Below are 23,444 nucleotides of genomic sequence, written 5' to 3'. Positions count from 1 at the left end.
CCTGACACATACAAACTTACTCCCATCTGGACCCATCCATCCATCTACCATCTATGTATATATATATATTTCCATATACATGTTTGTATCTTAGCCTGCCGAGTTTCGCATCGACAAGAAGCAATTCCAGAGAACACTTATGGAAGAACTAAACGGAACCTGGAAAGCACGAGGCACCACGAGAAAATTGACAAATTGAACGGGGAACCACACCAGGTAATTGATCATCAACGTCTTTGGATAAATCTTTTTGATCTTGTTCTTTGCATCGTCCCACGTGCCATTCTCCAACACCATAGTTCCATAAGTAAAGAAGCAAAACAACGAAATGGGCGAATAGCATAGCTGGTCAGCTAAAACCTTGCGCAACACCTCGATGAACTTGGGATCCTTGGAGTAAATCTGGAGAAACTTGTACCACCAACACTGCATGAACCCCATGATGAAGCCCCAGCACATGAACCCGGCCAATCGATTAAACTGGTAATATGTAAGCGGCACTGCGGGGGCGGGTGTATATTCATCCGAGTCGATCAAATCGACGCCCCGCTGGTCCTCGTTATCCTGCCGCAAGTAGTCGATGAACCGGTCTAGGCCCGCCTCGTCTATGCTCCCCAAACTGCCACGCCCATCACCATCTTCACCTCTTTCTCCATCGTCTCGCTCGCGCACGTCTCCTGCTGCTGCTGGATCGTGCAATTTGAAAGAAACCATCGGCTGGTCAGCGCGGTAGCTCAAGATCGACTGCGCTAAGCTCTCCGATATGCCGTACAAGACTAGATTGGTGACCAATATGGTGACGAGCGAGCTCCTCATGTACAAATTGGTGTATTTTGTCGTTAGCTTGTATAGAAAGATCCCAAGTATTAAAATGATCATGAAGTTGACGAGGGGGATATTGAAGCATCGCACACTGTTGATTACGCGTGTGACTGGAGATCTGCTTCTTGCGTGTAAACTCGACTCTAGGTCTGGCAATTGAATCGGCATCGTCAACAGTCAACCACGACCTTACGCCCTCCAGTATATCTCTTTCCTGCTATCGTCAACGTTGATGGTTCAAAGGGTGGTTCTTAAGATGGGCGGCAATTGCGCTTCGTATATTGCCCGGGCGCATTTGGTAGCAACCCCCTGTCTGGCTATGCCAATCAGATTCAATGCGAAAACTCCAACAGTCAGCAGAGGCCCAAGTGGATGAAACAAGTCGAGTTTACCAACTGCTTCAAGTAGCACACACACAGAGAGGAAGAGAGAGAGAGAGAGTCAGACTCACTTGGATAAATGTCATATAGCCCCTCCAATCAGCCAGTGAGAGCAGCGCCGCTCGACTCGGACTACGAGCGCATCGACGGCGACCCCTACTTCACACGAGTAGTATCCTATTTCAGGCCATCGGATTACCTCAATTGGGCCATCTCCGTCGCCGCCATCCCCGCGGGGCTCAAGCTCTGGGAACACTTGGAGCCCGCAAACGGCACGGGGCTCAAGCCCGCCAGGATCAGCGGCGCATCCTATCGCGCCGCCGTGGCAATTGGCCTCACGGGCGGCTTCTTGCTTGCCTACATCCGCTCGTCGTACCGTTTCTTGGGCTGGAGAGAAAACGCCCGTGAAGTTGCAAAAGACAGATACGAGATGAAGAAGCTATTGAGCCAGGGCAAGTTGCCCTACCATGAGGACGAGAGCGCCTTGGATGACAGGGGCAAGGATATCGCTAATAGAAACTCGCAGTATAGCGCCAGCATGTTGTATCTCTTGCCGTGGTTCAACTTGGCTTACCACCCTTACCACCAGACCAACTTAGAGAAGTACTATGAGAACAGACCCGGTGAGGAAGAGTGGGGGTTTAAATTGAAGCCTTTGGACGAGATTTACGCCAACGCTAACAAGTCGAAGTACAGTTAGGCTACGTTCCTATGTATCTAAGGAAATGAACGGAGAGAAGAGCAGGTACACTGTGGAAATAATGTAGATATCTCTGATGCTTCGAGCAAAACGGTAAAGAGAAAGGTAGGTGACGGAGGGAAGAGCAGAGGGGGCTTGGTATGAGTGCACGTGACGCGGTCACGTGCTAACTTTCTACATCGAGCGTGTATAACAAAAGATCAACACCCACCAAAACCACCCACCAGAAGCAGCAAAAAGCAGCAAAAAGCCACCACCAAGACCACCCACTTGGAACAGCTTTCAGCCGCTTGAACCCTCCAGATTTTGGTCCCTTCCCAATGACAGAAGAGATAGACCCAGCAACACTACCGCTCGAAGAGCGATTGGTTCACAAAGTGTGGAAGATCAGACTCGGAGCATATGAAGAAATATCTTCTCTATTTCAATCTTCACGCAGCGAACAGGACCCCGTTTTCCAGCAATACTCGCCTGATTTATTCAAAAAGATCCTACTAGATACAAACGTTGTGGCCCAGGAAACAGGATACAAGGCGTTTCTCGACTACCTCAACTGTGGAGGTACAACTCACTCGGTGCTGCGGCTTGTTAGACAATGCGAGATTGTGCAAGCTATTTGTGAGAAAGGACTCAGCTCATCAAGAAAGGGGACCAAGGATTATGCCACTGAGAGCATTATGTTGATGATTGAGTTCCATGACCCGGCTCCAATTGTCGAAGGCATCTTGCCGAGTCTTGGAGGCAAATTGCCGAAATTGGTTGCAAATTCAACAACGTGTCTTGCTGCCATTTATGAAAACTTTGGGTGCAAAGTTGTGCCACCAAAGCTTGTGCTTGCATCGTTGGAGAAGTTGTTTGCTCACGCCGATAAGAATGTCAGGACCGAGGCTACAAAGTTGGCGGTTGAGTTGTATAAATGGATGGGAGACGCGTTTCCTGGTTTGTTATTTCCAGCATTGAAGCCCGTACAGCAAAAAGATTTAACCGTGGCTTTTGAGAAAGTTAAAGGTGAAAAGGCAGAGCAAAAGAGATTGACCAAACAGCAAAAGGAAGAGTTGAAAGCAGCAGCAGCGGCGGCGGCGGCTGCAACTGGAATTGCAACGGGATCTCATTCAATCGATGACGACGTGGAAATGACTGAAGTGGTTGAAACTTATGATCCTTTAGAATTTGTTGAGCCCGTGGAAGTATTGAGTAAACTTCCCGGGGATTTCCAAGAGCGGATCTCATCCGCCAAATGGAAAGACCGCGTGGAAGTGCTCGAACAAGTGTCGGCCATTTTGGAAAAAACGCCAAAGTTGGTGACAAGCAATGACTACTCACCCTTGATTCGTACGTTTGCCAAGAATATGAAAGATGCCAATATCCAAGTCGTTCAATTGGCTGCCACTTGCACCAATTGCATCGCGAAAGCTTTGGGACCAAATTTCACAAGATACCAGAACATCATTCTCACGCCAACCATCGAGCGGACAAAGGAGAAAAAACCAGCAGTTGCCAATGCATTGGACACATTGCTAGACACAATGTTTCAGATTTCCGGTCTAGGCTCAGTGCTCGACGAGACCATTGAAGGGTTAAAGTTGAAGGTTCCTCAGAATAAAATCGCTTGCGCCAATTTTTTGAAAAGATGCTTGGCAACCACCACGATCCTGCCAACGCTGTCGGAAGTTGATTCAATAATGGAAATAAGTGTCAAGCTACTCAGCGAGTCTCAAGAACCAATCAGACAAGCAGCGACTGAGCTCATAGGCACGCTAATGAAAATCACGGGAGAACGCCCATTGAACAAATCTCTTGAAGGGGTGGATGACAAGAGAAGAGAAAAGATTATGAGCTACTATGAGTCAGTCTCGGTGAAATGCACCGGTGTTGGTGGTGGTACTAGTGTTTCCAAAAGCCAGGCATCTGCACGAGACACGCAACCTAAAAAGGCATCTTCAAGAAACCCAACCAATGGAAGTTCTCTCTCGAGCTCGTCGACCATCCCTGCAAAGCGAGGCGCTGCTTCACCGGCCAAGAGGTCTGATGATGGCAAACTCAGCAACTTGGGCAAGGGCATGGCATCGAGATCTTTACCAAAGCAATCCGCGCCCCCACCTGTTCTACGCCCTCCTCCAAGCAAAGCTTCTACTCACTCTACTGCATCGTTTGTCAATACTCCAGTGACGCCAGCGCCTGTCGATACCAAGAAACATGAAGAAGCAATTGATCTGCTAAACGCGGAAATAAAGAAGCTTGTTCAAGAGCGCCAAGAGGAGCAAAAAGCTCGCAAGTTGTTGCAAGATGACAATCAGAACTTGCGCGAGGAAATAAAAACATTAAAGACGCGTCTTGATTCTGAAAACAGGAGCAACTCGATAACCATCAATCATAAGGAGACCCAGATTAATAATTTGAAGATTGAGTTGGAAAAGGCAAATTACAAGATCAAGAATCTTGAGCAGGAGAATGAAATTAATAAATTGCAGCAATCAAATAACCAATTCAACACTGGCAATCCTCGGTTCCATTTGGGTGCTGGTGCTGGTGCTGGTGCTGGTGGTGCATCTAAATTTAATCCACCGGATATCAATACTGGAGTCAAGAGATTATCTATAGGTGCTGAAGAACATCAACACCAACTTCAGCAGCAGCAACAACAACAACAACAACAACAACAACAACATCAGCAGCAACACCATCACCAACATCATCAACACCCCCAACCACATCAACAGCAACAACTACAGCAACCGCAACAGCAACATCAAGTACATGACTCCAGTAAATATCTGAACCTATCAGCAAGCTACCATCGGCCCGCCTACAATTCAGCTTCGTTATCGCGGGAAACAATGGATGTGGATTCTGGTGATGATTGGAAAAGAGCAGCTGAGGTTACATCACAGTTGAAAGCCAGGATCGAAAGGATGAAAGCTAGAGCAAGAACCCCCGTGAACGTAGAGTAAGTAGAGAACCCTCCCCCCCCCCCTTCCAAGCATATAGCTAGATCACTAAATGCAACAACAACAACAAAAAGATAACCAACTGCAAAGAGTTGAACCCTGGAGATCAATTTTCACCACCTTCCGAACTTCGCTCTCTCGCTCTTTTGCGCGCTCGCTTTCTCGCACCAACGCAGAATCTTTCAATTCTAAATTTTTCAGCTAAACCAACCATCTACGAAAGCCAACAACAGCCATCCCCCCTTCGCTTCCACCCCCAGATGTCCTCCAAACTAAGAATATTGGTGCCCGTCAAGAGGGTGATAGACTACGCCATAAAACCAAGAATCAACAAAGCGCAAACGGGAGTAGAGACCAAGGGAGTCAAGTTCAGCATAAACCCATTCTGCGATATCGCCTTGGAAGAATCCATCCGGTTAAAAGAGAAAACACCCGAGCTAGTTGAGTCGATCCATGCCGTATCCATCGGTCCCGCCAAGGCCCAGGATGTGTTGCGCACTGCGTTAGCTAAAGGTGCCGACACGTCGACCTTGATCGATGTGGGCGAGGAGGAAGTCGAGCCGTTGCAAGTAGCTAAGCTCCTCCACAAGATGGTCGAGAAGCAGGGCTCGAACTTGGTGGTGTTGGGCAAGCAGGCCATCGATGACGACTCGAACCAGACGGGGCAAATGTTGGCTGGTTTGCTCGACTGGCCCCAGGCTACCAACGCGTCGAAAGTTGAGATCAAGGACGATGAAGTTTTCGTGACGAGAGAAATCGACGGCGGCGCCGATGTGTTGAAGGCGCAATTGCCCATGGTCATCACCGTGGATTTGAGATTGAACGAGCCGCGCTATGCTAGTTTGCAGAATATAATGAAGGCGAAGAAGAAGCCGTTGGAGAAGTTGAAGTTGGCGGACTTGGGCGTCGGCTCAATTGATAACCGGTTAGAGGTTTTGAAAGTTGAGGAGCCGCCAACTAGACACGCTGGTATTAAAGTTGAGAATGTCGATGAGTTGATTGCCAAGTTGAAGGAATTGAAAGTCATTTGAGAATAAACGAAAAATACGTATAGATTTAGTCTTGGAAATTGACCACAATCATTTGTATGATTTTTGGAGGATGTAGAGAGGAGGATGGGGAGAGGGGAACATCGCTTTGGCTACTCGACGCCGGAGACCCCTTGGATGGAAAGCAAGTGGATGAAACTTTCGTTCTTCAATGTTTTCACCATTTGGAATCAAACCCGTGATATTTGTTCAGTTGTCCGCGATGAGACTCCAGAACCTCTTCAACCCCACATTAACCCTTTCTTTGAAATCTTCTCCAAATGACAACAGAAACAACATCGCTAGACTTTATCTCCAACGCAATTGACTCTAAAGGGCCCTTGCAATGGAAAGAGCCGCTACTAGTAGGTGTCAGCGGTCCACAGGGCTCGGGCAAATCATACCTCACATCGCACTTGGCGTTGCAACTACAACGGAAATACCCCAATCTCAACATTATCCAGTTCCTGATTGACGATTTCTACCTCACGCGTGCAGACCAGGCGCAATTGACACAGGAGTCGAAACTTGACGATAACCATTTGCTTCAAGGGCGAGGTTTGCCGGGAACGCACGATTTGCCGCTTTTAACTCTGGTGCTCGACAGCTTGATTTCAAACTACACCAACACAAGTTGGACACCGGTGCGTGTCCCGTTCTACGACAAATCGGCGTACGGGGGGCTCGGGGATCGATCAACGACCGATTATCAGAACGTGTATCGGCCTGCCGATGTGATCATCTGCGAGGGTTGGTTTACCGGGTTCACTCCAGTTTCGGCCGACTTGACCAGGTTGAAATATCTTACACACTCTCCCGACTCAATAGTTCAGAGACACAAATTGTACCAGATTGAAGATATAAATGAGAGACTACGAGCATATGTGCCCATATGGCAGACGTTTGCCATTTTCATTGTGTTGAAAACGGATTCGATACTCGATGTGTACGAATGGAGACTAGAGCAAGAGCATTGGTTGATCCAAATGAAGGGCGAAGGAATGAACGATGAGCAAGTGACACGGTTTATCGATCGGTATATGCCCGTTTACGAGCTTTACTACGACACCTTGTGCGATAAAGGGTTGCCCGACTCAAAGTGTTTGATTATGGAGATTGACATCAAGAGGAATATGAAAAGTTACAAGTTTTTGTAGATTGAACAATCAATATAAGACACGCGTAAATTTTTCAACTCCAGCCATATCAACCACAACCACAACTACAACCACTACAGCTTCAATAAACCATGTCGGCCAAAGAAGAGCTTACAGCGGGTACGTAGAACTCCCTTGATTTGTTAAAACCACCACGAAAACTAGGTTAGACTAACCCTCCCGCTGTTGTACAGATGAGATTGCGCTATACGATAGACAGATTAGATTATGGGGCATGGCAACGCAACTACGTCTCCGATCAACCAAAATCCTCGTGATGAACCTCGGTGCAGTCGGTACCGAGTGCGTCAAGAACTTGGTTCTAGGCGGCCTCAACTCCATCGAAATCCTCGACGACTCCCTCGTCAAAGTAGAAGATTTCACAGCTCAGTTCTTCCTCCCCAACGACGAGTCAATCGTGGGGCAATTGAAACTACCACTAGTCTACGACAAGATCAAAGAGCTCAACCCACGGGTGGATTTGAAAATCAACACCAACAGCACCCAGAAACTCATCCGCGACCACGCCTATTTGGCCCAGTTTGATTTGATAGTCGCGACTGAACTAACTAAAACTGAAATGATCGAGCTCGGTCGAATCACGAGGGAGTTGGACAAGCCGCTTTACGTGGGGGGTCTTCATGGACTATTTGGTTATATTTTTGTCGATTTGATCGAGCACCATTCGAGTAAGCAATTGGGGGAGAGTTCCATACCGCGGCAGCCCAACACCGAGTTATCGAGAAACAAGACGATATTGGGGCTCAAGAGGGATGCCAAAACCAAGACTGATCTAGTCGAGGTACAAGATGTGTTTGCGCCGATTGAAACTATATTCACGTCAAAAGCCATCACTCCACAGTACGTGCATCGAAGAGCAATGAAGCAGATTACGCCCTTGCTTCTCACTTTTGCGTTGTTGAATTTGCCTCCGCTTGCAAGTCCCGAGGAAGTGATAGATCCCGCGAGACTCAAAACGGAGGCACTTCAAGTGTGCCAAGATTTGAACATCGACGCTAAGCATTTGGATGAGAAGTATATCGAGTTGTTTAGTCGGCAAGCATACGCGGAGTATTCCCCCACCGCTGCGGTGTTGGGCGGAGTCATTGCGCAAGAAGTTATACGGTATTTGGGCAAAAAGGAGAGTCCCGTGAATAACGTGCTAATACTCGATGAAACGGTAGGAAGAATGCCAATTTATTCTATGTAGCGGTAATAATACGTAGTTAAATCTATATATTTAAAAAAAAAAGGGGGGCTCACTTGTTTGGAGTCACTGTTCTAATTTTCCTCTTTTTCAAATGCGATGTGTCCTTGAGGAACTTGAAAGCGTGGTGAAGTTTCCGTTCCATGGCCGTGTTCGAAACTTGAATGTCCTTGATCGAATCCATTAGCTCTCGCTTCCTCCTTTGGAAAACTTGAGACTTTTCCCGTTGGTCGTTTTCAATCTCGTCCTGTTTCAACTGAAGATTCCCAATTTCAGTCTCCACTTCGTTTTGCTCTTTCCTGGATTCTTCAATTGAACGGAGCGAGTTTTGGTATTCGCGCAAGGTGTAGTTTTTTTCATCATCTTTAGTTTGCGTTTTGGCAATGAGCGACTTGATCTGAGTTTGAAGATCCCAAATCTCCAACTGGTTTCGCACAAAAAGCTTGCGGTCCTCGCCCTCGACGGTTTGTTCAAAAGTTTTTAGCTGGTGTTCCTTTTGTTTGACCTCCTCCTTCAACAGCTCGATGCGCTTGAGTTTTTTGCTGATCAATTTTTTCCCACTATCTATTCGTTGTTGAGCGTGGTCTATATCGTCAAATAGCGTGGACACCGTTTTCCGCATCTCCTTTTCCCTTCTACCTACCTTCAGCTGGACCTCTGGCGAGTTGAATTTTTCAAAAGAGTCCAACTCTTTTCGGACCCGGTATAGATTCAAATAGGCCCTGTTCAACTGTAGCACAACCTTGTGCGTTAGCACCCCGTTGCCGCTGCTGCTACTAATATTAAGGTAATTCTTATTGTTGTTATTTTTGTCATCATCATCATCGTCTGTGTGTCCACTGATCCCGATCAACTCACTATACCCATTCTTCAATGGGTTAGCAATATAATCCAGCTGCAACCGCTTGAGCTCATAATAAGTTGGAATCGGCTGCTGCTGCTGCTCTTCCTTGCTAAAATTCATGCCATAGGGAGTATAATGGAAATGCGCCTCGGTCAACAACGATCGCTCAACGTCGATGGGCGTATAGTTTTGAATCGTGGGCAATGGCGGCAAGGGCCACGCGGGGAAATCGTATGAGTTGAACAAGATGTTGAAGAAATTGGGAGCCAAATATTTGAGTTTCTGGTTGTATATGGGGAAAACGTCGGGTGGGATGTTGCCAATGTGGTCGCGGAGACAAACCACCGACGAAATGATCTTGTACAAGTAGTTTGGTTTGTGTTTTTCGTTTTCAAAGCGCAAAGTGATGTGTTCCACCGTCTTGAGTGGGATGAGCCGGATGGTAACTGTAGGCTTATCGTTCTCGTCGTGGTTTTGAAGTTTGAGGTTTTCGTAAAAAGTAGACTTGGTATCAACGTGTCCGTCAACGACAATCAAAAGGTCAAATTTCGTCAGCTCCAAAATATCTGCATCTCGCTGAATCTCGCCATCTGCTGGGATGAGATGGATATTGGTGACAATTTTATTCCCAAGCGCCGACTTGGACTTCAGACTATTCGGCGTGGAGGCATTCCCGTTGCTATTCTTGCCCGCCTTCTTTGACTCGCGTTGGATGTTGTTGCCCACATACCTCTTGACACTCTTGTTTCCCTCACAGAGCATGAGCAACGACTCGAGCAAGTCAAATAGCTTAACATTGTTCGACAGCACTAGCCCTATCGACTTGACCGTCTGGCTCTGGCTCGCAATTATCGTATTCAACAAGTCCCGAAGCACTTTGAACTTGCCGCTGGTCTCGGCGATCTTGCTCGGCATGTCCTTCACTGCGGGGTTCTTGGGCATGTAGTGACTTATGAGCAAATACGGGTGGGTGTCAACAAGCATGCAGTTTTCAATACACGTCTCAATCGACTTGATGATCAAGTCCCGCTGGTCATTCGTCTCACAGTACTTCAAAATATCCGAATAGTGCAAAGATATAATTTGGTCTGTTAGCTCCTTCTGATACTCATACATGGGTGTGCCTAGATGGTAATCCCCACTATAGTTTGCCTCGCTGAGGTCCAACTCAATAATCGGAGGCTCGGGCGTCGTGTCCAATATCTTGAGCAAGTTCATAGCCGCTGATAACGTAAACTAGTAACAAGACTGTCGAATGGCCCACGATGCTCGAATCTCAACCGAAATCTCTAACCGTTCTCTCGTAAATGGAATGCTGTTTGTTGACGAGAAGCACGTGACGAGACTCATCACCATCTCGGCTATCCGCAAGGCGTGCGGCGCGCAACACAACTACAACGAGAGCTGTATTCATCACCACCACCACCACCACCAACACTCAGGTCTAGGTTTCGTCGTTTTTCGCCTCTACAAGTTATGGAGTTTGGTGAAGTGCCCGTGATCAATGACGTTAAGGTGCCGGATGAAGACGAAAAAGTCAAGGAAGAGCTTCAAAAGTTGGGACAGCCGGTGTTCATCAATGGCGAAGGAGAAGCAGAAAGACGACAGCGACTATTGCATTTACGAGCTGCGGAAGTCGACGAGTCCGATGATGAAGATGACGGTGGAGACGAAGATGAAGAGTTTTATACTCCGGGTCCGCAAGAACTATATGACGTCAGAAGTCGCATACTCCGTGATTCGTTGGGGAGGGCATCTGCTCGACTAGAATGGCAACGACGATTTGCTAAAGCCAACCAGGAGTTCACTACAATCTTGCAGAAACGACGAGACATAAACTCGAAACTAGCCACGGTTGACTTGTATGGGTCGCAGGTTATCCCCGATGTCACGCGGGCAGTCTCTAGTGTCAAATTTTCCCCCGCCCTGGACTTGGTGGGATGTGGTTCGTGGGACGGGTCTGTTCACGTCTTGAGCAGCACCGACTTGCAGCCCGTGGTGAAATTGGCCGTATCGCACTCGGAGAAAGTTGGAGCATTGAATTGGAAACCTGGCTGCAAGCAACGTGTCTTGTTATCGGGAGGCAATGAAGGTACCATCAATGTATGGGACATCACACCGAGCGAAAGTTCCCAAACCTCTCCAGGCATCCCCATAGTGTCAATCAAGGACGCCCACAGCGACAGAATCACAAGCACACTATACCACCCCGTAAACGAGCTCGCTATTTCAACCTCGTTTGACCAAACTTGGAAATTATGGGACGTATCAAGACAAACCGAGTTATATCAACAAGAAGGACACTCCAAGGGTGTATTCACGGGCTCGATCCACCCCGATGGCTCACTTTTCGTTTCGGGAGGTCTCGATGGTATAATCTACGTGTGGGACTTGAGATCCGGCAGAGCATTGATGCCGTTGCAAAAACACATCCAGGGCATATATGGACTAGACTGGTCGCCCAACGGGCATCAATTTGCAAGTGCCTCGGGTGACTGTTCAGTTAAAATCTGGGATATGAGGAAATTGGACCGTTCAGGGGACGAAATAGCCACGATACCAGCGCACACTAAACTCGTCAGTGACGTCAAGTTCTTCCAAGGTGAAGGTGAAGGTGAAGATAGAGGTACTTTCCTAATTACAAGTTCCTACGATGGGTCGCTCAACATATGGTCGGCTGATAATTGGATCAGAGTCAACTCCATGCAGAGTTACAATGACAAGATCATGAGCTGCGACGTGGCCGTGATAGACTCCAGCTACACTATGGTCAGCGGAGGATGGGATAAAAGTATACGACTCTGGAAACAAAATCAGTGATTCTCCTTTAAGATCCTCTCTGAAAACATGGCAAAGTCTTCCCTTTCATTTACCATACCATCCAAATCAGGCTGGCAAAACACCGCGAGCGTGTTTCTCGCAATGCGAGGCATCAGGGTGCCCTTGACGAAATGCGGCACCGCGCGAAACTTACCCTTGGATATCTCCTGCAACGCCGAGCCAGATTGGAAAGCAAGACAATCGTGCGGGATATTCACCTTGACCACCTCGTCGTTGCGGTTCCTTATATATAGCCCCGCTTCGGGGTCAGGCGAGCCGTCTAGCGCATGAGTGATCCCGCGCGACTCATCCAAGAACACAGCAGACGTCAATCCCGTGAGGCACGAATGGTCCACATGCTCACCACACCAATCATCATCTTCAGCATCGTCATTATTTCCACAACCATCTTGCGCAGGGAAATAGTGCAACAAGCGAGCCTTTGTACAAGTAGATTGCTTAATCATCAGCTTCAAATACCCCGTCTCGTAATCCGCGTATAACTTTGAAATATACCTGTCACAATTCCCAGCAACGAGTTCAGCCACATCGATAATCAAATTAATCAACTCCTTGCACTCGCTTTTGAAGCCTTGCAACTGCGCCACTTCCTCAGGCCAAAGATTCGGCGCAGTGTAAGCCTTGTGGTTGGCGTAACTTGCCACGAGATCCAGCCTTGGTCCCTCTAAGCTGGCATCGTTATGGAAAGCGCAATTTATATAGAATGAACCCTTGTAAACGTCAGCTTTGCCCGACTTGGCGACTTTCTCCTTGCCACAGGACCATCCAATGAGCCACGTTGCCTCTTCACACTCTAATTCGGCCAATTCGTGACTCGGTAAAGTCGCCAACACCGACGCTCTACTGGCCAAGACTCGTTGCCGCAAGTCGAGAAACTTGGATTGTAGGTCTTTGACTATGATGATACCGAGCGAGTTGGCTCCGAATGCTTGTTCTAGTGTTTCATCGTCGACTCCATGTTGGAGCCGTTGTAGCGACACGACTACTGGCGACGCGGGGGCAACAGCCAACATCTTAGTCAGGGTAAATCTGTCATCGAAATGATGGATTCGAAAAATTCATGAAAGAAAAGCGCAACTTTTCTTCATATATTTTGTCGTTTCTTAATGGGGGGAGAGATACGTGGAGGTACGGCACAATCGCGGACATTCCGCGGAGCTCGTCCCGAGACCTCCAAAAATAAAGAGGAGCATATCTACAATGAATTAAAGGAAAAAAAAACAACATTCATTCGCTTGGGCCTCCATAAGTGTTTAAAAAGGGGGAGAGGGGGGGTTGAAGAGAGGGTCAACTTCAGTGGAGTCGCAACCCTTTGAGCAAGTTGCCGATATGAGTATGAGTCACACTCTCACCTTTCCGCTCTCGACTTTCTAAATTAGAAGTAACGGACACAGTGAGCGCAACACGCGATTTGGAATTCACCGAGACGTGCCGCTTGAAAAACGCCCGCACCAGATCCAAGCCCCACTCTTTCAAATAGTCCAATTCATGCTTGCACGAGCGCTCGAAATCGTCATGGTTTTTCGTGAGGATGCATTCCCAATCACGTAAATGTTTCATATTCTCAGCGCGATTATCACTCAGTTGACTTGGGTCGACGCCAAGATGGATATTCAGTGGAATCAGCTCTTCCTCGTGGCTTTTCTCACGGCTCTTGAGGTAATGCGTAACGTGGTTCTGGAATTCTTGCTCGCTAAGATTGAGCAATTTTGTCTCCCACGCTAGCAACATGTTTTCAATTTCAAGCTTGATTCGAGTGTGGGAGTAGGAATTGCTGCCGACAAGGATATAAATGCCCAATGTCTGCTTATTGACTCTCATCCCGCTGAGAACCATGTACCCGATTTGTCTCTGTGTTCGCAAATAAGGCGGAGCAATTTGGTTCAAAAGATGGCATAGAAACTGAACCACCGACAAATTGTACTTGTTTGATCGTTGTTTGCACATTTGTACGTAATAGTAAACTATGTCATTATCATCTAGATTGTTGTTACTTTTGACGATATCACTCCTTCCCGTGGGTAAAGTGGCACTCGTGGGAGATTCAAGTTCATGGCGCTGCATGTAAATTCGCTGATGGGAAGTCAAGCTGTTTATCACCTGGCTTAGTTTCATCGCCGCCGCAGCAGACGGTCCCGAGATGAAAACATAGTTTCTCTTGCATCCATCAATAAATTCCCCGCATATTTGCTTCACGTTGTCCTTGGTTAAAAACTCCAACTCTTGAAGACGGTCTTCGATACTGGTGACATTTTCTTCCAAATACATCATTGAGCCAGCAATGACTTTTTTAATCACATCACCAGTCTGAAGCAAGTCGTAGTAGTTTCGCACTTTTAGTTTCTGCCTGGAAAACTCTCGATAGTCTGGATTGTATTCACGCAACAACATCTTTACCCGCAGTATCATGTCCCCTACAAATTTTTTGAACCCCAGTTCCAGCTCCAGCCCCAGTCCCAGCTTGAGTCCCCTGATTTCAAAACTCAACGAAGGTTGAACGATATAGTTGGCAAACACGGCCCACGAAAACAACGCCAGCTCCGCATGGTAAAATTCTGTTTTCAAAATGTGGCCCACGTAATCTGCAATTATTTCTGTTGCAACGGCAGCACTGACCGTATTTGGCTGCTTGGTTAATGAGATCAGAAATGATAGAGTAATGTACCGCGATTCCGCTTGCTTGTGCCATATTTCGTGATATCTTGAATAGTCTAGTAATTTGGGGATCTTACCATCAACAATATTGTCATCAGCGGTGTTTTGATACGGCTTAGTCAATGCTGTAGTTGTTGTTGCTGATTGGTTGATTTGCTCATCCAACTCGTCATGAGAGTAGGAAATGTACGCGTTGCGCCGGTTGAACAGAAAGCTGGGGCAAGTTTGATTAGTGGGCACCACTTTGAACCTTAGAACCACATACTCAAAATTGTAGTAAGGGTCAACTGTAAATTGGCTTGCTCCAGAGTATACTGTAGCTATAGTGTTGGGTGGTTCATTCGCCAAAACAACGGCATTTAGATTTTCCAAATTGAAAACTTGCCTCGACCTCAGCAAGAAATGTCGCACGCTATTTTGCTGGTACTTGAACGAGTCACCAATGAACAAATCGTCAACGTTGCAATCGCAATTGCAATCGCAATCTCTTCGTTGTAAACAAAGCGCGAGATCCGAGACTTTGTCTCCTGTTAAGCCGCCTCCACTACTTCCACCCTGGCCTCCATTGCCTCCACTTTCACTCTCCCCATCGAGGCCAAAATAAGCCTGGAATTTGAATAAACGGGAATATTCCTGCAACATTGCCTCAATTTGAGTCTCGCTTTGGTTCAACATTTGATCAATATAATTGGATATAGCCCAGATTGTAGAGTTTAAATTCGCCTGCTTCTTGTATTCGACATCAATCAACAACACTTTGTTATTTTGGGATATGAATTGGGTAAAGACATATATTGACTCAATCATGTTTAACTCGTCTCGTAGATGTCGGCATAGGGAATCAGTAGACTCATCGCCCAACATGGAACACCAAACGTTTTCGTAAAAGGTATCAAACTGGTGCAGAAAAATTGGAAACATCAACCTCAAGCTGCGTTTATCTTTCTGCTTAGACCATATCCATAACACTTGGTTACGATACTCGCGGGAAAACACTTCACCATGACCACAACCATGTACATGACCGTGTGCATGACCCATGCAAAGCAGCGATGAGCTTGAGTAGCTGGAACCAGAGCTTCGTTCAACTCCTGATCCACTACTCAAATGTTTACTTTTTTGCTTGGCTCTTGTTAAAGATCGCCGTTTTTGCTTCCTCTGGCTTGGAATGCTGCCAAAATGAGCAATGGCCAATTTCTGCAACTGGTTCACAGAGAGCGAGCTCTTCAACACCAAGACCATATTCCCGGCAACAAAATACTCGTCGAAATATTTAATCATTTCCGATCTCACATTTTTATGTTTCAACGTGTCTTTAGTGCCAGTAGCAAATCTTCTAAACGGGTGTCTTGCGTCACTCAACAACTTCATCCCATAGTACATAATTTTTGCATCATTGGTGACATTTCCCAGGTGTTCATCATCAACACTGTTGACCTCCATCTTCATGTACCGTTCACTGAACAAGGGCTGTTTGAAAAAGGAGCTAAAGATCTTGACCAAGTGGATGAGGCCAAGTTCCCCATTCACCGAGCTGTTGTTCAAGGGCACTTCAAAATGGAAACACGTCTCATCCCCCATGGTGTAGGCATTGGACGAGCCTCCCATCATGGAAATCTTTGACATGAATTCACTTGGATCAGGAAACTCTTCCGAACCCATAAACACCATGTGTTCGCAAAAATGTGCTAACCCAGGTAGATAGTCTGGATCATTATGCGAGCCTGAGTTGACACATATTGATGCGGCTGTGGTCGAGCTGTGAGTATCCGATATCAACAATGTTTTCAACCCATTACCGAGCTGGATATACTTGGCTGTCCTGTGGAGACCCGATATTGGCTGCTTAAAATGTGAGTGCAAGTCCGTTGCAGAAAAGAACTCCATCTTTTCAACCAAAAAAAAAAAAAAAGGAAAATTAATCCACCACTTTTCCACACGTGAGACTCGAAATGACGACGTGCCACACACCACTTGGGGGAGGGTTTTTCTTATACACGCCAGAAGGAAAAATGGGATTAGAAACTGTTCTAAAACGTAGTGGCAGCAGCAAGTGTGCTTGTAAACTGGATTGATTGATTAATTGATATACTTGACTTGTCCTTTCCTGTTTTTTTTTTAGGACTCTTGAAGAGAATGACAGCGATCACTAGCTTGAATGGCTGTTTCAAGATCTCACCACTGTTAGCGTGTGGTATCTCTCATGTCGAGTTGCCCGATTTGGCTGCCACAATCGAAAATGTGTTGAAAGCGGGAGTTGCGCGGGTTCCCTCCACTGCGAGTTATCACCAGCTCTGGGATATAAAGACTTATCTTACCTCCCGTTGTTTACCTGCCTTTGGAGTGTGAATTCTGTCAAGCCTGTTCAGTATCTGCGTCTTGCATCTTTTGAAAACCAACTCGTATGTTGATTTTGGTGTGGTACGAGATTTTGAGAAATTTTGCAGCACTTTTGTTGCCAAATTTTTTTTTTTTTACACATTAGTTTATGAAAAGTTCCCCAGACTCAAGAATTGAATCCCTAGAAAAGGGTTGAGGAAGGTGCTAGATCTGATACTTCAAACAGTCAATCGGAGAGGCGAAGAAGAGTTATCTATGAGTGTTGGGGAGGGGGTTATATCTCTCATCAGTTCATGATATACGGGGGGGGTTTTGAAAGTGTGTGTCGTGAGTTCCACATCAAAAAACACGACAATGAACATTTGACATCCCTATCCACATAAGAGAGCCACTGTCAAGTCAATCAGTCAGTACCCTCCCATGCCACTACCCCCAAGGTAGGTTACCCCAGAGTCAATCTCCAACTACAAGCGGTTTCGAGGGTGCAAAACAATTTAAAAGAGCAAGAGGACTGTTGGTTTCAAAAACAGCAAGGTTGAAACCCAGCAAGGCTAACCACTACTCCCGAGATGCAAGCTGACGCTTGAACTTGCGTCCGATCCAAAACCACTAGAGATTTCGCTTACGGTTTTGGCTTTTCCTGTAACAGAACGTTGGAAAAGTTGCGCTGGCTGGTGATGATGCCAGAAAAAAGTCGGTTGGTTGGTTTCAACTTCAACCGCACACCGGAGATTGAAATAATACACGGAAGGACGGAAGCGCTCCCGAGGTAGTGTACCTTGCTACAGAAAACCCCACCACCCCCTATACACCCATACACACACAGTTAACTTTCTGCTATCAGTACACGACTTTTTATGCTGGGAGGGTCGTGTCCTGATAAACAATTTGGTTTCTTTTTTTTTGTGCTGTCCAATTTTGGTTCCTCCTCACCAAAAACTCAGCAGTTGTTGAGTGATCATCATCATCATCATTATCAGCACCACCAGTTGTTAACAGATTAACCCTCAACCACCCATTTCTCCTACACGCAACCCGAAGAAGAACACTCCGCTTTATCCTTGACAAACGAGAACCCATTATCGCAGAACCAAAAGTTGTCACACATTTTCAAAATTTGACATCTTATACCACGCGCACACCACTGGGACCTTTTTTTCTTTTTGTTTCAGTTTCCCAGTCCAGTTCAACAATTTTCAAGTTGCTAATACGATCTGCTCCGCTTTGATAGAAGTTGTAACGATAGGCTACTATGGCAAACCAACAGTATACTTATAGTAACTATCTCCAGTATTCTCCAAACATGGGTCAAACCAACACCAACTCGATCAATTTGGGCTCCGCATCTAATAACAATAATAACAATAATAGTGCACAAAGCAATAATCACGTTTCAGCCAGCAACAACAACAACAACAACAACACCAACAACAACATCAATAACACTTCTCCATTAAATAATCTTTCGTACTTGACACCTCCGGGAACATCTTCCAACACTGCCAGCTTGTCGAGTTCGTTATCAAGCACTACTTCTTCCATGTTTGGACCAACATTGTCAAACACTTTGGCAGGCTCCTCCTCATCGAGCTATAGTTTCCATACTCCAAGATTGAGATACTACTTGTCCAAATCGTTTGACATTGAAGACGACTTGGAGTTTTGTCCCGAGATCCCCACTGACCATCTTCATGGCTACGGACATGGCATTCCTGGCGGACATGGTGGGAGTCTATTTGGCGTTGGAGGTAACAATAGTCCAAGCTTGAAGAAGTTTAATCCCTATACTGCCACAGTGTTTTCACCAAGCCACGAAATCTCCCAGCAGCAGCAGCAACAACAACAACTCCAACTGCAACTTCAACTGCAACAACAACTCCATCTGCAACTGCGCCAAGCACAACAGCAACAACAACAGCCACAGCTTTCAAAACAACAATCTCCAAGAGTTGTAACTCCAAGAATCAGAAAACCATTGGAAATCATAAACCCTCACACCAAGATGAGAGTTGGCTCTCCTGCTACCAAATCTGAAAGTTAGCCTTTTCACTACTGGAATTTTTGTATTCTTGTAGCTGTTGCGACCCAGATAGAGATAGAAAAAGCGAAAAAGAGAAGGAGAGACGGAAAGAGAATGAGAGACGAACGGATCAATGAGTTCTTCATGAAAACTGCTATTCTCTTTCTTCTTTTCTTCTTTTTTTTTTATTATTCAAATAATGTGTTTTTGACTGTTTTTGATTGTTTTTTGTTTTGTTATTGTTATTGTTATGTAAATTATGGAGGGTTTTTTAGAAGTTTAAGTTGCCAGTTCAAGAGATAACCTACTTCTTTGATAGAGGTGTGGTGATTCCCCGTTCATTCATTCATTCATTCATTCATTTTACAATATTTTTTTGATTCACACATGGCAATGAGTTGAATGTTGGTTATAAACTTAAGAAAATTATGATTTTTTTATTTTTGTTTTCAAATCTATTCAAGTTCAAAGGGAGGGTTCTGTTTTTTTTTTTCATTCTCATCAGGATGTTAGAGCTGAAAATTTCGTTTGTATAAAGAACATGATAAATTAGAAAGGAAAAGAGAGGACAGTTTTGTTGTATACCTTTTGTATTAAGTATAGTGCTTATATACCAAAGAGTTTTTTTAATATATAAATCTAAAGTAAATTCCTAGAGTAAACTCCTTAACTCAATCCCCCCCTCCATTGGTCTGAAAATTCGGAGCAGAGGGTCTGTCTGGGAACTCTCTTCTCGTGGGGGCCAAAATGGTTGCAAATTGGCCTCCTCCGTGCATAGCCGCAAAATTCGCAGCCAACACAATAACAGAGCACCACCACAAACCTGACGCATGTCTCGACAGCAAACTCTGCTGACATTAGCCACTCTCTGGCCCGATTTTATGCCCCTACATGGAGTCTCCACTGTCTTCCCCCCAAGCCTCAACAACAACCGTCTCCAAGTCATTCCCTCTTCCCTTCCGCCTCTTCTTTCCCCCCCAGAAAAAAATAAATTGTTTTTGCTCTCACGGGTCTCTACGGATCGTAGCAGATACCCCCTACAAGGAAGGAGATTCCAAGAAATTTATTAAGGAAGGGCTTGCGATGATTCGTCAAAGGTATGAATTGGAAAACCCTGTAGTTTAAAAGCTTCCCATTTGGTGAAAAAAAGCTCTGTCTGTAACAAATCCCCTCCCCCGCTCGCCCTTTGCTCGATCCACCCTTAACCCCACGCTCGATCATCATTATCATCATCATCGTCTATTTCTCATATAAGAAGCCCATAAATTCGAAGCTCCACACAGACAAACTTCAAGAATAGGCACCCAACGATGCAATTGACCCTCGTTTTCTTCTTCCTTCTCACATCCATCCTCGCTACAACAGCCACGACAAACACTAATCCGGATGTCTACATATTTACAAGAGTAGTCTCGGATATCGCGTCTCACGCCACGGAATACGTCAATTTCTTTCAAACCAACGGCGGCAGCGTCGAGATCCCCACTAATTTCGTGGGCGCCTTGCCTCGAATCTCGACATTTACCGATGATTCATACACCACGCTCGCTGAGAACTCAGTGTTGATGGCGGAGATTCACAGTTTGGTGACTCAGTTGCCTTGGTATGACGAGCGCATTGCTGAAGATGGTGACCCTGTCGCTAGTTTGAATGTTAGTTCTGCTGCTACTGGTACCGCTACTACTACTACTGCTGCTACTGCTACAACTTCAACTTCAACTTCTGCTGCTAATGGTGGTGGCAAGGTGGCACCGGGAGTCATGCTTGGTGGATTTGCTGGGTTAGCTGGACTAGCTGGGTTATGGCTGGCCTTGGCTTTATAGATGGAGTCCAGCTGCAAGCCGGCTTGTCTAGCGTAATTGGTTCTAGCCAAATAGAATACTCTTAATGAACAACAATATGGTTTAAGCAAACTGTGGGGGGGGGGGGGGATTTCTGCCCTGGTTGAAGGTTTGAGGGTTGACTAAAGTGTCGCGTCCAGTGTCGTGAAATCTCGCATCAATGCCCCTTCCATGGTGGAAATAGTAAGCACTAAAGAAAAGTGAAACACAGACACTCCACTCACTCTGAACCCGCCTTTACCCCTTTGCCAAAACCACCCTATAATCAAATCTCTATATAAAAACCAATAAAGTTCCCCCCCTAGAAGGCTAGGCTAGTGGCAGTTTCCCTTCATTTTGAAAATCCGACTCAACTTTCTTCACAGTACACATGACTACACCAGAAGGTATGTTAAAAAACAAAGAAGAACGGAGTGGTTTGCGAATAACTAACTAACAAAAATTACGATTACAGTCAATACAGTGCCGCATGTCAGACGCCAGACGAATACACCGCGGAACAGGTTTGCCTGGGTGAGAAGATTGATGCAGGGTCAGAATAGAGGAACATCTTCCACGACACCAAGTTCCATTCCTCAGCCGAATAAGAATAGATCACGACCTAGAACTAGTCATTCAGAGTCCAATACACTGCGAGTTAGAGTACCACGAAATAGACAACACACTGCTGATGTTTTAGCTTCACCGGTAGCACAACCACCAGCACCAGTGCCACCACAACGACCACCGCTACAGCCAGAGGAGGAGGATGAAGAGGATTTTGCCGAAACCAATGCCGACGAAGGTGATTTGACGCTTCGGTTTCAAGAAAATGATATTATTCACCACATTTCAAATGAGCCATTGCAACAAGATTATTATTCCATGAGTGATCAAAACACAAATTTCAGTGAAGACAATGTGAGCACCATCCCACTTAAATCAATCATGTCCTTCCAATCAACCACAAAGGACCCCTCGATTTTGAGCGCCAATGATTTACACAACGACCAAGCATCTAGTTTGAATGCCGCAGCATCAACAGCGCAAACGTCGCTTGCGCCAAGCTTACCTGGGTCCATGAACTATGCGCATGGGAACCACCAATACCACCAACACCAACACCACCACAATCATCATCCGCAGCACCACCAACAAGCCCAACCGATTATACTCTCAAACACGCCATCTCAAGCTACATCTTCACCCAACACTCCAACTTCCACGTCAAGCACGACAACACCTACTTCGACACCGACTCCAACACCGACTTCCACTCCAAACCCGTTGCAGCAGGAACACCCACACCATCATCAACATCAACATCAACATAATCATCAAAATCAACACCACCAAGGGGTGACAATAATCTTGGCGGGTGAAAGAGACAACGAGTCTGTTGTGACTCTCGCGTCATCGTCGAGAAGAATGAGACGAAGAAGCATTGATACTAATTGCAGCACCGCGGGGATCCCCCCTGCTTCTATCATGGAGAGAGTCCATATAAACCCTACAACGGGAGCAAGCAGCAGCATTACTTATGCCACAAGTATCAAGACCTCAAAGACGGACGGGAATCGGACCAGCTCGCACATGTCAAAATACGAATACGACGATGACAATAATGATGAAAATAATCACGGTGAAGCAGAAGCAGAGGAAGATGATGATGAAGAAGAAGAAGAAGAGGATAATAGACATGAGGCTAGCGAAGCCGGAAGTTATGCGAATAATCACGAAAACCACCATGCAAGAACGAGATCCTTCAAGAGCTATACAAGTTGAATTTTTATCGGAACAACTTGGAATAAATCACCACAGTGTTTCACCTGCTGTTACTGCTAGCCCATAAAGACTTCGTATACCAGGTTGATTTTTTATTTATTACTACAGAAAAGAGGAAAAAATATTTTCAGGGGTAGAGAAAGGGGTTTCAAACCCAAATGTTTAAAAATCCTAATTTTCTGAAACTACATTTTTTTTTAGACTTTGTCGTTTCTCTTGACAACTAGTTTTAAACTATCCGCGAGATTCGAGGGAGACACTTTGTCGTCCCCGCTGGTGGTGCAAATGAAAAGTGGGAAATGGAAAAGGGAAAGTGGAAAGTGGAACCTTGGTCCGGAAAGGAGATTGCAAAAAAATAAAACCACGCTACCAGTTGCAATCAGCCGGAAGCGGACCTCTTTCCCAATCGGGTTATCTTAAACTTCAAGCTATAAGCTCTTGACATTGACATGTCTCTCAATCAAGGAGCCAGGAGGTACGGGGAGACTAGAGGCAGAAAGCGAAAGAGGGCAAGGGTCCACCCAGGAGACAATAACCACCCCTCTCTTCTTCTCCTCCTTTCCATGTTCCATTGTATATATCTGTGTGGCTGCACTTGTAATTCCTGAGAATATTTGCTCTATAGAACGCAGGAGAAACATCTACAACGAGTAACATTTCACGCTCCTTTTCCCAATGCGTTAAAATGCAACAAGAACCAAGAAACAAAGAAACTGCGGGTGAACAAGTGTGCATTGTCAAACTGAGTCAGCGAGCGAGCAAGTAAGGGACGGTTTGCCCGGACAGGTGTGGCGCTTACTCCGCGAGATTCAACGAGAAACTGCCGGTTCTTGCAAGATGATAAAAATGGCCCATTTGACGTCTACTAAAAAAAAAACGCAAAAAACAAGGCACAGC

At 45.9% G+C, this 23,444-nt stretch overlaps 13 protein-coding genes across 13 annotated transcripts; 9 read left to right on the top strand and 4 right to left on the bottom strand. All coding sequences in view use genetic code 12, as the record gives it.

Moving 5' to 3' along the window:
- Positions 1-90: 90 nt before the first annotated feature.
- Positions 91-879, bottom strand: LODBEIA_P19610 (uncharacterized protein; the record flags this gene model as incomplete). Its single annotated transcript, XM_066971907.1, has 1 exon — positions 91-879. One exon carries the CDS (start codon positions 877-879, stop codon positions 91-93), a length of 789 nt encoding a protein of 262 aa, XP_066828899.1.
- Positions 880-1,281: 402 nt separating this feature from the next.
- Positions 1,282-1,902, top strand: LODBEIA_P19600 (uncharacterized protein; the record flags this gene model as incomplete). The annotated part of the gene is made up of 1 exon (XM_066971906.1): positions 1,282-1,902. One exon carries the CDS (start codon positions 1,282-1,284, stop codon positions 1,900-1,902), a length of 621 nt encoding a protein of 206 aa, XP_066828898.1.
- Positions 1,903-2,222: 320 nt separating this feature from the next.
- LODBEIA_P19590 (uncharacterized protein) lies at positions 2,223-4,853 on the top strand (the record flags this gene model as incomplete). The annotated part of the gene is made up of 1 exon (XM_066971904.1): positions 2,223-4,853. One exon carries the CDS (start codon positions 2,223-2,225, stop codon positions 4,851-4,853), a length of 2,631 nt encoding a protein of 876 aa, XP_066828897.1.
- A 257-nt stretch (positions 4,854-5,110) lies between these two features.
- On the top strand, positions 5,111-5,881 carry LODBEIA_P19580 (uncharacterized protein; the record flags this gene model as incomplete). Its single annotated transcript, XM_066971903.1, has 1 exon — positions 5,111-5,881. One exon carries the CDS (start codon positions 5,111-5,113, stop codon positions 5,879-5,881), a length of 771 nt encoding a protein of 256 aa, XP_066828896.1.
- Positions 5,882-6,159: 278 nt separating this feature from the next.
- Positions 6,160-7,035, top strand: LODBEIA_P19570 (uncharacterized protein; the record flags this gene model as incomplete). The annotated part of the gene is made up of 1 exon (XM_066971902.1): positions 6,160-7,035. One exon carries the CDS (start codon positions 6,160-6,162, stop codon positions 7,033-7,035), a length of 876 nt encoding a protein of 291 aa, XP_066828895.1.
- Positions 7,036-7,127: 92 nt separating this feature from the next.
- On the top strand, positions 7,128-8,245 carry LODBEIA_P19560 (uncharacterized protein; the record flags this gene model as incomplete). Its single annotated transcript, XM_066971901.1, has 2 exons — positions 7,128-7,155; positions 7,230-8,245. 2 exons carry the CDS (start codon positions 7,128-7,130, stop codon positions 8,243-8,245), a joined length of 1,044 nt encoding a protein of 347 aa, XP_066828894.1.
- Positions 8,246-8,294: 49 nt separating this feature from the next.
- On the bottom strand, positions 8,295-10,304 carry LODBEIA_P19550 (uncharacterized protein; the record flags this gene model as incomplete). Its single annotated transcript, XM_066971900.1, has 1 exon — positions 8,295-10,304. One exon carries the CDS (start codon positions 10,302-10,304, stop codon positions 8,295-8,297), a length of 2,010 nt encoding a protein of 669 aa, XP_066828893.1.
- Positions 10,305-10,562: 258 nt separating this feature from the next.
- Positions 10,563-11,906, top strand: LODBEIA_P19540 (uncharacterized protein; the record flags this gene model as incomplete). Its single annotated transcript, XM_066971899.1, has 1 exon — positions 10,563-11,906. The coding sequence occupies one exon, from the start codon at positions 10,563-10,565 to the stop codon at positions 11,904-11,906; it is 1,344 nt and encodes a 447-aa protein (XP_066828892.1).
- Positions 11,907-11,913: 7 nt separating this feature from the next.
- LODBEIA_P19530 (uncharacterized protein) lies at positions 11,914-12,940 on the bottom strand (the record flags this gene model as incomplete). The annotated part of the gene is made up of 2 exons (XM_066971898.1): positions 11,914-11,923; positions 11,988-12,940. The coding sequence occupies 2 exons, from the start codon at positions 12,938-12,940 to the stop codon at positions 11,914-11,916; spliced, it is 963 nt and encodes a 320-aa protein (XP_066828891.1).
- A 280-nt stretch (positions 12,941-13,220) lies between these two features.
- On the bottom strand, positions 13,221-16,469 carry LODBEIA_P19520 (uncharacterized protein; the record flags this gene model as incomplete). Its single annotated transcript, XM_066971897.1, has 1 exon — positions 13,221-16,469. The coding sequence occupies one exon, from the start codon at positions 16,467-16,469 to the stop codon at positions 13,221-13,223; it is 3,249 nt and encodes a 1,082-aa protein (XP_066828890.1).
- Positions 16,470-18,174: 1,705 nt separating this feature from the next.
- On the top strand, positions 18,175-18,963 carry LODBEIA_P19510 (uncharacterized protein; the record flags this gene model as incomplete). Its single annotated transcript, XM_066971896.1, has 1 exon — positions 18,175-18,963. One exon carries the CDS (start codon positions 18,175-18,177, stop codon positions 18,961-18,963), a length of 789 nt encoding a protein of 262 aa, XP_066828889.1.
- A 1,289-nt stretch (positions 18,964-20,252) lies between these two features.
- Positions 20,253-20,765, top strand: LODBEIA_P19500 (uncharacterized protein; the record flags this gene model as incomplete). The annotated part of the gene is made up of 1 exon (XM_066971895.1): positions 20,253-20,765. One exon carries the CDS (start codon positions 20,253-20,255, stop codon positions 20,763-20,765), a length of 513 nt encoding a protein of 170 aa, XP_066828888.1.
- Positions 20,766-21,153: 388 nt separating this feature from the next.
- Positions 21,154-22,547, top strand: LODBEIA_P19490 (uncharacterized protein; the record flags this gene model as incomplete). The annotated part of the gene is made up of 2 exons (XM_066971893.1): positions 21,154-21,169; positions 21,238-22,547. The coding sequence occupies 2 exons, from the start codon at positions 21,154-21,156 to the stop codon at positions 22,545-22,547; spliced, it is 1,326 nt and encodes a 441-aa protein (XP_066828887.1).
- Between the last annotated feature and the right edge of the window lie 897 nt (positions 22,548-23,444).

This window comes from Lodderomyces beijingensis, assembly GCF_963989305.1.
Source record: "Lodderomyces beijingensis strain CBS 14171 genome assembly, chromosome: 2".
NCBI classification, from domain to species: Eukaryota; Fungi; Ascomycota; class Pichiomycetes; order Serinales; family Debaryomycetaceae; genus Lodderomyces; species Lodderomyces beijingensis.
This window is presented reverse-complemented; position numbering and strand designations above follow the sequence as displayed.